Source organism: Humulus lupulus, chromosome 3 (assembly GCF_963169125.1).
Source record: "Humulus lupulus chromosome 3, drHumLupu1.1, whole genome shotgun sequence".
Taxonomy (NCBI): Eukaryota; Viridiplantae; Streptophyta; class Magnoliopsida; order Rosales; family Cannabaceae; genus Humulus; species Humulus lupulus.
In genome coordinates this window covers 49,401,053-49,417,312 of record NC_084795.1, presented here as the reverse complement: position 1 = coordinate 49,417,312, position 16,260 = coordinate 49,401,053, and the positions used below count along the sequence as shown (strand labels likewise).

The 16,260-nt window shown below is 30.6% G+C and overlaps 1 protein-coding gene across 1 annotated transcript; it reads right to left on the bottom strand.

The window, feature by feature from the left end:
* Positions 1–12,602: 12,602 nt before the first annotated feature.
* On the bottom strand, positions 12,603–15,025 carry LOC133822667 (pentatricopeptide repeat-containing protein At1g71060, mitochondrial-like). Its single transcript, XM_062255075.1, has one exon. It carries the CDS (start codon positions 14,767–14,769, stop codon positions 12,757–12,759), a length of 2,013 nt encoding a protein of 670 aa, XP_062111059.1. The 5' UTR covers positions 14,770–15,025; the 3' UTR covers positions 12,603–12,756.
* Between the last annotated feature and the right edge of the window lie 1,235 nt (positions 15,026–16,260).

Below are 16,260 nucleotides of genomic sequence, written 5' to 3'. Positions count from 1 at the left end.
TCTAAAGTCTAGAATCACATATTGAATGGTTCTATGGCATTAATGCTAGACCGACCCTAGGGTCGAAGAACTTATAAGCGCTTGCCTGGTCTACGACCAGATGACTATAGCCAAGGTATATGACCCCGGTGACCGTTTGTCACATGGCTAAGGGACGTTGTCCATAGTTTCGACTCTAGAGTCGTGAGGAAGGTTATGCTGGTGACTAATCACCTTGCACCTGTCCTAATCAAACTTAAGAAAGAATCACTTATCGGTTAAGCCCTGGTGACCCTATCGTCACATGGCTAGAAGGAGCGATGCTCATTATTGTGACTTTTGGCTATTGTCACCTATTTGCTTGTACTGATAGTCCTGAATGGTTATTATGATCGTTGTTGATATTATATCATGCTTTATTGTGTTTTCTTGCTGGGCTTTGGCTCACGGGTGCTACGTGGTGCAGGTAAAGGCAAGAGGAAGCTGGATCATCCTTGAGTTGGAGAGCTTAGGTGATGACGTGTACATATGCAGCTGCTCGTCCGCCACAGCCGAGGTTTAAAGTGGAACTAGGGTTGAACCCTGTTTTGCCGCTTAGAACGGCCTGTTGTAAATATTTTTCTGTAATAGACTTTGAAATTATATTTTCGGGATCCCAAAGTATATATATTAAACGTTCTAGTGAAACGTTACATCTTAACCAAAATTTTAATCCCTAAACCGCTAATCATACTTAGTTCACGATTTTGGCCAAACGACTTGATTAGCGAGTTTAGCACTGTTTACAAGGCACACCGTAACGGTCCCAGGAGTTGGGGCGTTATAGTATAATGCCTGTCCCTGATCCGTTTTCGTTGGAGGATCCATCGACATAAAGTTTCAACAGCTCGCGGGCTGGGGTTACAACTTCGTCATTTGAAATTCCAGCACACTCGACAATGAAATTTTCTAGGGCTTGTCCCTTAATGGTCGTTCTTGGGTGGTACGTGATCTCGAATTATCCGAGTTCGACAACCCACTTTAACAATCATCCGGATGCCTCTGGTTTGGACAAAACTTGTCGTAGTGGCTGTTCAGTTAGCAAATGAATGGGGTGTGCTTGGAAATAAGGTCGGAGCTTTTGAGATGAATGTATCAGGCTGAGAGCCAATTTTTCCATCAACGGGTATCTCAATTTTGCCCCCAATAACCTTTTGTTGACATAGTATATAGGCTTTTGTACTTTTTTTTCTCTTCTCGTACAAGCACCGCACTAATGGCATGTTTGGTTGTCGCGAGGTATAGATACAATACCTTTCTCGTGATAGGTTTCGACAAGATTGGTGGTTCGGCGATGTGCTTCTTAAGGTTCTGAAATGCGAGCTTGCACTCCTCTGACCACTCAAATTTTGTGCCCCCTCTCAAAAGGTTGAAAATGGGAAGACAACAGTCTGTAGATTTCGATATAAACCTACTTAATGCCACCATACGTCCAGTTAAGCTCTGGGCATCCTTGTGCTTCCGAGGTGAGGGCATTTCTATCAATGCCTTAATCTTGTTCGGATTAACTTCTATCCCTCGTGCATTTACTAAAAATCCAAGGAGCTTTCTCGAAGACACTCCGAACGAGCACTTTTGTGGGTTAAGTTTCATGTTGTACTTTTGAAGTACAGTAAAGCACTCTGCGAGATCATCGACATGGTTATCGTTATGTTTCGATTTAACTAACATATCATCCACATAAACTTCCATGTTATTTCCTATTTGCTCGGCAAACATCCTGTTCACCAGCCTTTGGTACGTGGCTCCAGCATTTTTTAGCCCGAAAGGCATGACATTGTAACAGTATAACCCTTTGTCAGTCACGAAGCTCGTGTGTTCCTGATCTGGTGTATGCATGGTGATCTATTTATATCCATAATAAGCATCCATGAATGCACATGATGCCATGACCTGCAGTGGCATCTACGAGCTGGTCTATCCGAGGTAAGGGAAAATAGTATTTAGGGCATGCCTTGTTAAGATCTAAGTAGTCGATACAAGTTCACCATTTGCTGTTGGGCTTCGGAACCAACACTGGATTGGCAATCCAATCAAGATAAAAGGCATCCCGTATGAATCGATTTGCCTTTAACATGTCGACCTCCTCCTTGAAAGCCTTCTTTCTATCATCATCCATGAGCCTTCATTTTTGCTGCTTTAAGGGGAAGCTTTTGTCAACATTGAGCACATGGCTCAGGACATTCGGTCTGATTCCTACCATGTCCGAGTGTGACCATGCAAACACATCCTGGTTTTCTCTCAAGAAGCAAATTAATTGTTATCTTGCCTTTTCAGAAAGGTTCTTACCCACCTTCACCACCTTTGTGACATCTACTGCATCGAGCTTAACCTCCTCGAGCTCTTCCAAAGGTTCGAGATCAGCCCTCTCATCTACTCTAGGATCGATCTCCTCATCAATTTCAAAAATGACTTTATTTATTTTTTGGATAACTATAAGGGCTTGCGCACTTATTTGACTTCTTCCTCTTATGGAAATGCTATAACACTCCCTTCCTGCGAGCTGGTCTCCCTTCAACATCCTGATGTCACTAGAGGTCAGGAACTTGATAGCCAAGTGCTTAACAGACGACACTGCTCCCAGCCTAATCAGGGCAAGTCTACCGAGTAGTACGTTGTAGGCCGATGGGTGGTCCACCACGACAAACTCCATCATCTTGGTTACTGAGGCTGGATAGTCTCCCAAGGTTACAGGGAGTTCGATGGATCCCATACAGGCAATCCCTTCTCCTGAAAAACCGGACAACGTGTTGCACATGCTTTCAAATCATGAAGTGCGAGTCCCGTCTTTTCTAAAGTGGCTTTGTAAAGGATATTCACCGAGCTCCCGTTATCAATCAGGACTCGAAGTACCCTCTTGTTTGCGAGCTGGAGTGTAATGACCAGGGGGTCGTTATGAGGATATTGGACATGTCATGCGTCCTCTTTGGTAAATGTTATTGGTTGAGTCCCAACCTTCTGTTGTTTTGGTACTCGCGGCTCGAATTCGTAAGGAGAACCGTCTCTGGTCTTGAGCTCGTTTATGTATCTTTTCTAGGCGTTCCTGCCCAAACCTGCGATATGAGGTCCCCCCGAGATGGTTACTACATCCTCTCCATCAATTGGAGGGGGTCTCTCATTCTCCCGAGTTCGGGAGTTATTGTGTTGGGCAGGTTGCGCGGTTGCTGCCCTCTAACTTGTTGGTGCTTGATTAGAATTTCGGTTTCTGACGTATTAACCGAAATATCCCCTTGAGATCAAACCTTCGATCTCGTCCTTTAATTGCTGACACACGTCGGTTGTGTGTCCAATGTCTCTTTGGAATCTACAGTATTTATTTGAGTCCCTTTTCTCCTTCAGATTCCTCATGGGGTCAGGTCGTCTAATTGGGACCTGGTTTTCATTGGTCAGGTAAATATTCTCCCAAGACTCATTGAGCTTAGTATACACCTTGTAAATGGAGAAGTATTTATCCCCTTTCTTCTTCTTACCTCCATCAGCCTCGGGGTTATTTCCTTCGTTCTTCTTCCTTTTAGAAGGGTTATCCCTAAAGGGTTTTGAAGTTGATGGTGTCGCCGAGGTCGAGGCAGAGTTCATGTTTGTCATTGTAGTTATGGACGGAGAGGTCAGGTTCAGTGCTAACCTCGCCTCTTCTACATTGACAAATCTCTGGGCCCTCCGATTGAACTCGGTTAGTGACCTAATAGGTTTCCTTTGTAAATCTTCCCAAAGGGGAATTCCTGGAAAAATACCCGCTCTAACGGCCATCAGGTGGCCGTTATCGTCGCCATTATAAGTGATGAGAGAGAAAATGAGAAGATAGAAAGTGAGAAGACAGAAAATGGCGAGAGAGAAACTAATGAGAGAAAAATTAATGTGAGAAATGTGAGGGAAGAGAAAATGCGAAAAGAGAAAGTGAAGAGAGAGAAAGTAATGTGAGAGAAACTGATGAGAGAGAAACTGATGTGAGAGAAAGTGAGGAGAGAGAAACTGATGAGAGAGAAAGTGATGTGAGAGAAACTGATGAGAGGGAAATGGAGGAGAGAGAAAGTGATGTGAGGGAATGTGATGAGAGAGAATGTGATGTTAAAATAAGTGATGTAAGATAATAATAATTAAAAAAATGATGGGAGGAAAAAAATAATTGACAAAAAAAATTTGAAAACAAGAGAAAATAACTATTCATTGTTCTAAAAAATTCTTGTTTTTTGTAACTTTGTTTTTAAAAACTATTTTTTAAAAACAATACCAAACAATCATACTTGTTTTCAAAAAATTGTTTTTAGTTTTTAAAAACAAAAAAATGTTTTTAACTTAGGAAGCCAAACACCTCGTTATTTTTAGTTGTTCTCAAATTTTTTGTCAATTATTTTTCTCACATAATATTTTTAATAATTATTATTATTATTATCTCACATCACTTTCTCTCTCGTTAATTTATCTCTCCTCATTGTTTATCTCCTTACTTTCTCTAACATCACTTTCTCTCTCTTCATTTTTTCTATCTCATTATTTTCTCTCTCATCACTTCCTATATCCTCATTTTCTCTCTCCTCATTTTTTTTATCTCGCCATCTTTTCTCTCATCACTTTCCTTTTTTTTTGCATCAATTTCTCTTTTCTTAATTTTTATTCCTCAAAATTTATCTCCTTACTTTTCTCTCCTTATTATTAATCAGTTTTTCTCGCATTATTTTATCTTATTATTTATTACAAACTCTTAAAAAACAATTCTCTTTGTAAATATATTTATTAATTTTTTATTTAAGAATTTTTTTAAATAAAACTAAAAAATTATTTTTAAAAAATATTAACCAAACACATATTAATTTTTGAAAACTACAAAAAAATATTTTCTGTTCTTATTTATTAAAATAAAAACCAATGTTAAACAAGCCCTTAATTTTTTTTTAATAAGTTTTACAATATACAATACAGTTGTGTGTGAGGGAGAATGGGAGAATGAGAGGAGTGAGAAACTAATTTAAGCGATTTATTAAAGTGATGAATAATATTAAGTGTATATATATATATACTAAAAACTTGATATTAATTATTAGGAGGTACCATTTGTCAAAATAAAAATCAGTACCAATAACTCAAGTCACATCCACGCAGATAAGACTTTTCTTTTTGTAGTGAATGATTTTTTTATGATACAGAAATTATTAATCTATGGTATATATATATATTTATATACTAGGGAAAGGCACAAACAAAATACACGTTAGGTTAATTTTATATAATTCACAAATTATTCTATAAAATGTACAAAATATTCATAATAATATTATTCAAATTATACAATAATGATAGGAGAAAAAATTTATCTATTTTTAATAGAAGATAAATGTTATTCTAATTTTTTATTTAGTTATACACTCATATTATTTATACACATAAAATACTTATATATAATGTATTTATTATGTATTATATATATTATTATAATAACAAATATCTAATTTTATAACATGTAAATTTATATTAATATAATTATTAAATATTTAATTTTGTATTAAATATTATTATAATAATATTTAAATTTATATTAATATAATTACTAAATATTTATTCTAGCAAAATTTAATAAAAAATAAGATTATATATTATTACAATAATAATATTTTATAACCATTGAATTTATATAGATATAATTAATAAATATCTAATCTAGTATATTAAATATTATTATAATAATAATATTTTATAACTTTTGAATTTATATTAATATAATTAGTAAATATCTAATTATATTTTATAATATATGAATTTATATTAATATAATAAATAAAATTTTATTTTTATTTGGTTTTAAAAGTATATTCGTATATAGCTACTAAATATTTATTCTAGCAAAATTTTATAAAAATTAAGATTATATATTATATGTTATATGTTATTATAATAATAATAATTTATAAAATTTAAATTTGTATGGATATAATTAATAAATATCTAATTTAATATTAACTATTATTATAATAATGATATTTTATAACATTTGAATTTATATTAATATAATTAATAAATATATAATGATATTTTATAATATTGGAATTTATTTTAATATAATAAATAAAATTTTGTTTTTATTTGGTTTTAAAAGTATTTTCCGTTAAATATTTAGAATATTCCGTTAAAGTTAACAAAACAAATCGTTAAAACCAATAATTTTCGTTATCTACACAATTTTTATATAGAAGAGACAGATATAGAATATTTATATGGTGCAACTTTGTTTGCACCCCGTGAGCAGTTTTCAGCGTGAGATTTTTTTATGACCGTATATATTGTAGTTGTTTAGAGTATCCAAATAATTTAGAGTACCGAAAATAAAGTTAAAACAACTTGTTGCACTCATGACTATTTTTTTATGCGCGTGAAAAACAATATGCTTTAACGTTATTTTTGTTATTCTAACTTACATTCGGAATTTTCTAAAAATTTGTAGGATGCTGCTTTTAGAAAAGCTAAAAGTTGCTTTCTGAAAAAGTTGTGCAGTAAAAGTATTTGGTAAACAGTTAGAAAACAACTAATTTAAAAATTTATGAAGCTAGAGCTAAAAGTTAAAGCTGGCACAACCCAGCTTTTAGCACTGTTTTTTGAAAAAATTCTACTATCAATGTATTTTTTTTCATCTAAATATATCTACTTATTTATTATATATTAACCCGAATTAAAATATTTAAAATAAATTAATATGATAATAACATAATCAGTATTTGACTCTTAAATATTTTTATTTTGTTCTAAAATTATTTTTATATTTATTAGATATTAACATTTTTATTTCGGTAATTTTATATTAACAAACCACATTAATATAAATATATTTTTAAAACAAACTGCTATACAAATTTATAAGATAAAAAAATAATATGTATGCCTTTATTATTTTTAAATAAATATGATTTAATTATTTAAATTATCATAAAATATCTTTAAAATATCATATTTTAATTAATTAATTGATTAATTTTTATTTAAGTTTATGTTTATTATAGTTTTTGAATTTGGCAATGACAACAAAAGATTATATATTATATGTTTAATATAATGTTAAGTTTGATTTTAATTAAATTTTATTTAAGTTAAAAAATATATGGTTTTATTATTTTTAAATAATTATCCTTGTAAAATATATAAAAAAATATATATCTTATTTTAATTTGATTAATTATTTATTTATTTAATTTCATTTAAGTTCAAGTTATGTTCACAATCTACTGTTAAATATAAAAATATTATGTGAAATATAAAAATATTCGATTAAAATTAATAGAAAAAAATAAAAAACTATTACAACCACATTTTTTTTCTATATAGAAGAGATATAATATGGTTGTTGAAATTGATAGATGGCAAATATTCAATGAGATGGGGTCTGGGAGTGGCCATCAAGTTTTAGGTGAAACTTCTTTGAAAGATTGCAAACAGTTCCTATCTTATTAGCTGCTATACTCATCCATCTAAATTGTAACAAGTCATGTTAGCCCCAACGGCATCCACACATTCTCCACTCCACCCTCAAGGAACAGTCAATAAATATATATTGTCATTTTCTACAATTACATACAAATTACGCTTGCATAAGTCAACAATCACTTTAAAAATTTGTACCTCATCGCCTAACTTTACAATCTCTGTTTATTAATTGTCAATTATTATTAAGATTAAATCTCTGGTGGTTCTCTTGAAATGGGAAGCACTGATACTGATCCTCATCTTCAATGTTTTTTTAGACATGAATAAGTTACAATTTTATTCTTTTTATATGGTTATAGTATAATTATATCGAACCTCCCACTTATTTTATTCTATTAAAATTAAAGTTTGAAACAATCTTTATATGCATATTAAAAACAAACACAAATACACATAAAACAAGTTGTTTTGGCCTTGATTTTAGTAAAATAAATTATTCAAAAATATACAAGAGATTCGCTATACATATAATGTACACTGTTACTTATAAAAAAACTAGAATTATAAATTATCTAAATGTAAAAAACAACAGGGGCAATGCACTGATACTCACCTTTTCAAGAGTACCACTTGAGATTTTTTCATTATTATATTGTGTTTTGGATTCATAATTTGCAAAAATGACATTTTATTTTTACAATATTTTAGTAAAAATAACTTGAAGTTATAATAAAATGAGTTTATACCTTTTTGAATCCTGTGTTTTTTTTCATTATCTGTTTGGATCCTGTATTTTGATAAATTACATTTTAGACCCTATGTTTTGTAAAATAGTTAAAATAGAACCCTAAATCCGATTTTGGTCAATATTTTCTCAACTAAAATTATAAATAATTTATCAAACTAACAATTCAGAACAAAAATAAAATTATTCTGCTTAAAAAATGTGTTGTTATATATATATATATATATGATATGATTAAAAAACAAAAAACAAAACAAAATGTTGATTTTTTGTGACTGTTGAAACCCTAGCCTTCTCTAGGTGAGAAATCTTAGTCCTCCTATTTTCTTTTTAAGGTTTATTTTGTTATTATTATTATTCATTGTTGAAATCTCGTCTGAATTACATTAAACTTAAATGGACCATTCATGGTCATTAGAAAACACTCCATTCGGCATTGAGGACACCTCAATGGAGTAAAGCCCACTTGGCTACATAATATTATGGGCATAAAAATTAAAGAGATTCCTGGAAACACTCATAAAATGATATATAGCTGATGAAGTTGTTGTTGGACATCTGGATATATATATATATATATATATATATAATCACATGTCTAATTTCCGAAGGAGCTTGTTGTCCCTTAAGTGCTTTGATAACAAGGTTAGCATCACTCTCAAACAACCATATCTCACACTCTTGTCTTATTTTATAAGTGTGATAATCCGTTTTTAAATTCAATCACACTTATAATATGAGTTGCCAACACAAGTAATATTTGAACTTAGTGTATTATTTTTCTTATTTTAAGGGTTTGTAGTCCTTAATTTGAACTAGGCAACCTTTGTATGCGTATTTATTATCCCGCTATATTTGCTTATCAAAATTAGCATAAGAAGTGGTGTTAAACTAGTAATAATAATAATATTGATGATAACCAAAGTTATTTGCACAGACCAATCAATAGATATAATATGAATAATGATAATTGACTTGCATCGTTGACTTAAACTAGTCAATGATGAATGGTATTTTAAATATTTATATATATATAAATAAAACATAAACATAGTATAATTTTATAAAATTTACTATTTATCTCATTTCCTCTAAGATTTATATGTTGTTGAACCTTTGACAAATTATTATTTAGACTATATATTTTAAGTAATAATTCAAATAAAATCATAAATCTAATTTTAGTTAAAAAATTTTGAACTAAAATTACAAATAATTTACTAAATTAACAATTCAGAACAGAAATAAAAATTTTCTGTCTAACCACTGTTATTTTAAACATTTTACAAAACATAAGATCAAAACAAGTAATGAGACAAAATATACATGGTCCAAAAAAAATATAAATTATTTTTTCTATAATAATAATAAAATTCAAAATCCAAAAAAATCTTAAAGTATTAACAAAAAATTTGTACGTGTGTGTATATGCTTATTAATTCCCTCTATGGGCTCTAATGACAGTAGTACAATTAAAATGGTTTCTGTAATATGACACATTATTGCACGTCATAAAAGTAGGATTGCATGGAAATAGCGAGATATAATCAGGTACTGTTCTTAATTATCAACGCAGGTATATACAATTTGTGAATGAAAATTAAACAGAAAAGTGATTCTAAAAGCATACTCAAAAGCTAATTAAAATCTAATGATAAGGAACTTGCTCATTATTTAAATAAATTTTGGTTAAACCGGCCTGCTAAAAATTATAAATTTATAAATTGCGAAATAATTATTTTAAATTAATTATGAAGGCAGGAAGTGACAGAATACCTAAAACATAATAAGTATTGATGAATTTTGATGGGTGGGAATGCATTTAAACCATATAGAACTGTATTTATGTCCAATTAAAATTTTGTCCTTCCACGAACTACTATTTACTAATTAAGTAGAAAAACAGACCATTAATATTGAGGGTGATTAGTCAAGTGTATATGTGATCATCTCATATATATCTCCTCTATATGTAAAAAGTGTCTAGATAACGAAAAATTTCAGTTTCGACGATTTTTTTATTTTTTTCGTTAATTTTAATGGAATATTTTTATATTTAACATAATATTTTTATATTTAATAGTAGATTGTAAAACATGACTTAAACTTAAATAAAATAAAATTAATTAATTAAAATATGATATTTTTGAGATATTTTACAATGATAATTATTTAAAAATAATAAAACTGCGCATTTTATAACTTCAATAAAATGTAATTAAACTTAAATTTAATATTATATTAAACATATAATAAATAATCTTTTATTGTCACTGCCAAATTCAAAATCTAGAACTTACATAAACTTAAACAAAAATAAATAAATTAATTGGATATTTTAAAGATATTTTATGATAATTTAAATAATTAAATCATATTTATTTAAAAATAATAAAGACGTACATATCATCTTTTTTATCTTATAAATTTGTGTGATAGTTTTTTCTTTATCAAGTGATTAGAGTTTTTTTTTTCTTCATCAAAGGACATTGCGAAATACATTGGAAACTAAAAATAGTTGATGCATGTATACTATTATCTACACTATGACTTTTTCTATTTCTATTATTAATTTTTTTTTAAATATTATTGTATTTTACATATATATATATATATATGTTATCTAGCCATGTGAATATATCTATGTCAACGTTGTATTTATATGTCATATAGGTAAAGATTATTGATATAAATATATATATATATATACTATATAATTATAATTCATTTCATTATATATATATTTAAAAAACCTGATTTTATTAAAATTATAGTAAATATTTATAATTTTAAAACTAAACAAATATATGTATATATATATAAATTTTTTTATAAGTTAAAACGTAAAACCTGGGCAAGAAAATATACATATTCTAGGGTCTTCTTCAAAAGTCAAGATTGAAAAAATAAAACTAAAAACAAAAATAAAAACAAATTGTGACCGAAGTTAATATTGAGGATTTTTTCTTTACGATATCATAATTAATATTCAACTCGTTTACGTGTCCATAGGGATAAGTTTGATGTAACAATATCACAAACAATACGAATATATGTTATATTTATATGGTCTGTATTTGGCTTATTAAAGAAAAATGTGTACAATGTAATATATTTATGTATACAAACGCAAGCCATTAATTTTAGTCAATTTCGTATGATAACATTAAATTTTAAGCTCAAAATATATGCATTTAAACAGGCTGATATTTTAGAAAGAGATCTAAATCAATAAGTGACAAGTATATATGATGGTTAAGTGTATTTATTATATATGCTAATTAATAATACATCAAGCATACACCATATACGTGTTTTGACTAAAACATCTTTAATTTAATTGTATATTAGTTAGCACTAAAACCTCGCAAAAATATTTTCGTGATGAATTGAAACCCCTGTGAAAATGAAGTGCAACACAAAATTCCAACTTCAATAAAAAAGAGAAAACGAAAAACTATGACACAAAAGTCCTACATTAACTTGTATTTGTATAAATTAGATATACAGTCACTTTTAATAGCCACTTGATATTTTATATTATAACTATTTTATGATATATATCAATCGTATTGCTAGATTTTATAGTGATCAACTAGCAAAAATGGTCCCTAAAAAAAAACTAGCAAAAATGGGTTTGCAGTTAACCTAGGCCCAGAAACATTATTAATTGGGCCACCTAGACTTGGTTAGTGGCACTAGTAATGAAAAATCATATAAATAAGTGGAAGAAGAACTCTTCAATTTTGTAGTGGTAAGATTCATTGAATAGGCAAATTAAATGACATGTGTGAAATTAACAATTTCTTAAGTGAACTTCTCAGGTGTCTCTTCGTCAAGTTATCTAGTAATTACGATTTATTATTGCTGTCACATATATTGTGACTATATCAAAATAGAACACTGATGTCAAATAAACATCAGTCCAAAATGATTCATTTTATAAAACAAGAAAACTCTTTAGGAAAGTCATTTTGACTCATATCACAACATTTACTGAGTTGTTTAGAGCTTTTATCTTGAAATGTTTTTTGGGTCACAAGAAGACTTCTGCTATATCCCAAGTACAACAGTCTAATGAAAGTTTTATCTGAAATTAGAAAAAGCATGTCTATGTGTGGTTGGCTGAAATATGTTTCGATAGCATCATCAGAGCTTCTACTCATCAATTCTTTCTTAAACTACAATTTCATGATTAATTCATGGTCTCTATTCTATCTGTGAGAGTTCTTGCTCTGTGACACTTTCTTGTAGTTGGTTTTCTTAGAGTGATAAGAAAATTGTAGATCTCCACAAGAAATGGTTTAAAAGTTTTCCATAACCTCTTTTATTACCTTCTCGATGTAGTTGTTTCACTTCAGCTCTTTAAATAATCAAAGTTCCTTATCAAAATTCATGTGAAAATACAAGGTTTGTTTTGGAGGGAAGGATCTTAAGCATTTGGGATTGTAAAAGTTTATTGGATTTTCTATTTAGTTTCATCAATGCTGTATAATTTTGAAACAAAAAACAGAAAGAAAAAAAAGACCTACTCTTGATATAGAAAATTTTACTATTCTCACACCCCTTTGGTTCCCTTAAATGCATCAACCACCTAATGAACTTTTCCTCAAATTCTCAATCTTCTCAACCAAAGTTTGAATTTTATCTTCCCTCCCTTCATCAAGAAGAGCTTGTTTAAGATTGCTAAACAACTGAGCTGGAGGTCGAATCCCCAAATCCATCATCTCTAGAAAGAAGTTACAAGCATCATCCAACTTATTTTCAAGGCATAAACTGCTAATCAATGTAGAGAACATGTGCATTCCTGGAAGAACTCCTTTGGCCTTCATCTGATTCCAAACCCGAACCGCCATATCCACTCGATCCTCATTACAGAACATCCTAATTATGATCTCGTACGTACTCACAGTCGGCTCACAATTGGAATCCTGACTCATTCTCTGGAAAAGAGAGAAAGCTTCTTTTGTTTTTCTACTCTTTATCAAATGGTGTAAGATTATGTCATAAGTTCTTGAATTGGGACCAACCCCACTTTGTCTCATCTCATCAAGTACCCTATATGCATCATCCATCCGCATTGACCAGCAATAAGCCCCAACTAAGGCATTGTAGGTTGGTATCTCAGGGCTAAAACCACTGGCCTTGGATTGTCTGTAGAAGTTTAATGCTTCATTCAACCTCTTAGCAGAGCCCAATCCAATAATCAAAGTACAGAAAATATGAGGGTTAGGCTTGATATTACTTGCTTCCATTTGATTAAATAACTCAAGAGCTTCATCATATTTCCTAGCTTTACAATATGCATTGATCATAATGCCATAAGTAACAACATCAGGCTCAAACCCCTCGTCCCTCATCTCTCTATAAACCTCATTCAATCTCAGCAAATTCTGTTCCTGACCCCATCCCTCCAACAAAATCGTATACGACTTAATATCTGGTTTGAACCTTTTCTCAGTCATTTGATCGAACACATGCTGTGCTCGCTCGACATTTCTCGACTTGCTTATTGTATCAATCAACCTATTGAAATCCGATAACTCGGGCTTCAATCCAAACTTCTCCATCTTCTCAAACGTTTCTACCGCCTCTTTCACCTTCCTGGCTCTCGCATATCTTCTCGAAATCAAAGCAAAAGTATCTTTGCTCAACAAACCTTTAAGCTTCATATCGTTCACCAATTCCCATACCTTCTTAAACTGTTTGATCTTACCCAAAGCTTCGATCAGAGAATTATAACTCTCAGTCGTATATTGAAACCCATTTCGCTTCTCAGCCCATCTGAAGAACAAAAGGGCAAGAACACCCGAATTGCTTAGCTTCTTCAAAGCCCCCAAAACAAGCTCCTTTGACATCTCAATACCAGGAACATTATCATTAAGGAAGCTCTCAACCCGAGGGTTGGCGGAGTTGTTTGATAATATTTTACAGATTTTCTCTGCGTCTTCAGCTACGTTGTCGATTTTGGCACCTGGGTTATTCGAAATATCCTCAACAGAAACTTGGGTTTGATCCAAACCACTAACGTTTGGTCTGTAGGAAACAAAGCGATTGCAAATAAAGCCAGATAGAAGATAGTCTTCCCTCTCGGTTGTTGAATTAAGAATGAGAATTTGTCGAGATAAAGGGTTTGGTGTTGAAGTGCAATAGTAATGTCGAAATGAATTGATGTGGTTTTTGGAAGTTTTCCGGAGAATACTGAACCTTTCATCGTCTTCGTCACTATCGGAATCAGCGTCCTCTTCGTACCTGCTCAAGTCTCCATCGTTCTTGAGCTTTACTATCGAAGGCATCACACCCATGTAATCTTCACTATCTTCTTCGTCAATGCCTTTAGTGTCAAGACCAGCACTCTTCCTCTGCTCCCTTTCTCTCTGACTTTCCTTTTCAACCTCAGCCAAAAGGTCCTCGGCAGCCCTGGTCGATACGGTGGGGTAATGGGCCTTCCCAGGAAACGAAAATTTGGGCGTCTGGGAGGGAGGAAAACGTCGGAAAGTGGAGGATTCTCGGGAAAATGGGAAAGTCGGCTTTGGTGGTTTCTTAAAGGATTGGTTGAGGAGGAGACGAGCCCACGAACATGGTTGTGCTTTATTCATTGTTGTAGCTGCTATTGCTCATTCATTTGCACACAGAGAAAGAGGAAGACGAACGCGAAGAAGAAAATGCTTGAGAATTTTCAGTGACAGATCATGAGTTCTGAACAGGTGCTAGGGTTTAGGGCCTCTTCCTGGGTTTTTGCAACGGAGAATTTACATCTAGCAAACTTTTTTATCTTATTTACAAAAGGGAATTTTTCATAGAATTAAAATTTTACTAATTTATATCGAAAAATTTAGAGAAATTATAGAAAATCACCTAAAATAAAAGCATCAACAAACTAATCTCCTCATTTTTTTTGTGATAATTTTACATGATTACATAAATTATCAATTTTATAATTTATTTATTTAGGACTTATATAACTTTAATATAGTAGTATATGTATATTAGTTTCGTTTAATTAGTTTTTATTTTAAAGTTATATTGATATTTTAAGTTTTTTATAGGTTATTAGTATATTATTTCTTAATTAGTGTATATATTTTTTGTGATATGGTATATAATTTTTTTTTTGTGATATTTAATTTCTATTTTATTATATACATAGTGGTAGTATATAATTTTGTATTATGGTATATACATTTTAATGGTAGTATATAACTTTGTTAGCATAATATATACATTTTTTAGTAATAATTTTGTAAGTTTTGATGGCTCAGTATATATATTTTATGGTATGGTATTCATTCAACAACCCATAAAAAACGGAAAAAAATCAAAATAACTTTAAAATAAAAACTAATATACATATATCATAATATTAAAATATTTAAAATAAAATAGTAATTTGTTAAAGGGCATATTTGGTAATATGTGATATTAAAGAGATGATTAGGCTATTTTACTACAAAATTAAAAACATGGACATTTACTTACTTTCACTTACCATTAAGAGTCATTTTGCACCATGCCCCAAAAATTTAATTAATAAAAACTCAGGTAAAACTAATCTAATATAATAACTCAAAATTAAGCAAAAGCATGTCAGCAAAAGGAGGGGTACTATGGTAATTAATATCGCCAAAACTCCTCTCCTTAAACTTGAGTCGATCAAGTTTTGTTATGTGTATATTTCTGGGTTCTTTATGATAACCGGCTACCTTCACGTTCTGGTATGTATGTAAATTTCTAGGGTTTTTTTTCTATCTTTAGATCCGCAATAGGTAACTAGTTACCTTAACATTCTGATATGTGTATAGTGTTGTGTTCTTTATGGTAACCAGTTACCTTCATGTTCTGGTATGGGTATATATTTCTCGGTTCTTTATGGTAACCAATTACCTCCACGTTCTAATATGTATATATTTTTAGGTCGTAAGATCAGATCATGTCTTTTTTCCCCCTTCAAATTCAATATTTCTTTTCATATTTAATCTAAGTAACCCGTCACTCCTTGTATGATAACTGGTTACCCCTCTTAACAGGGTAATTGCTTACCCATCCTAATACATGTTATTTAACCTAGGATTTTTTTTTTACATAACTGT

Excerpts from the sequence above, each read along its gene's own strand:
- LOC133822667 (XM_062255075.1), bottom strand. The coding sequence starts at position 14,769 with ATGAATAAAGCACAACCATGTTCGTGGGCTCGTCTCCTCCTCAACCAA.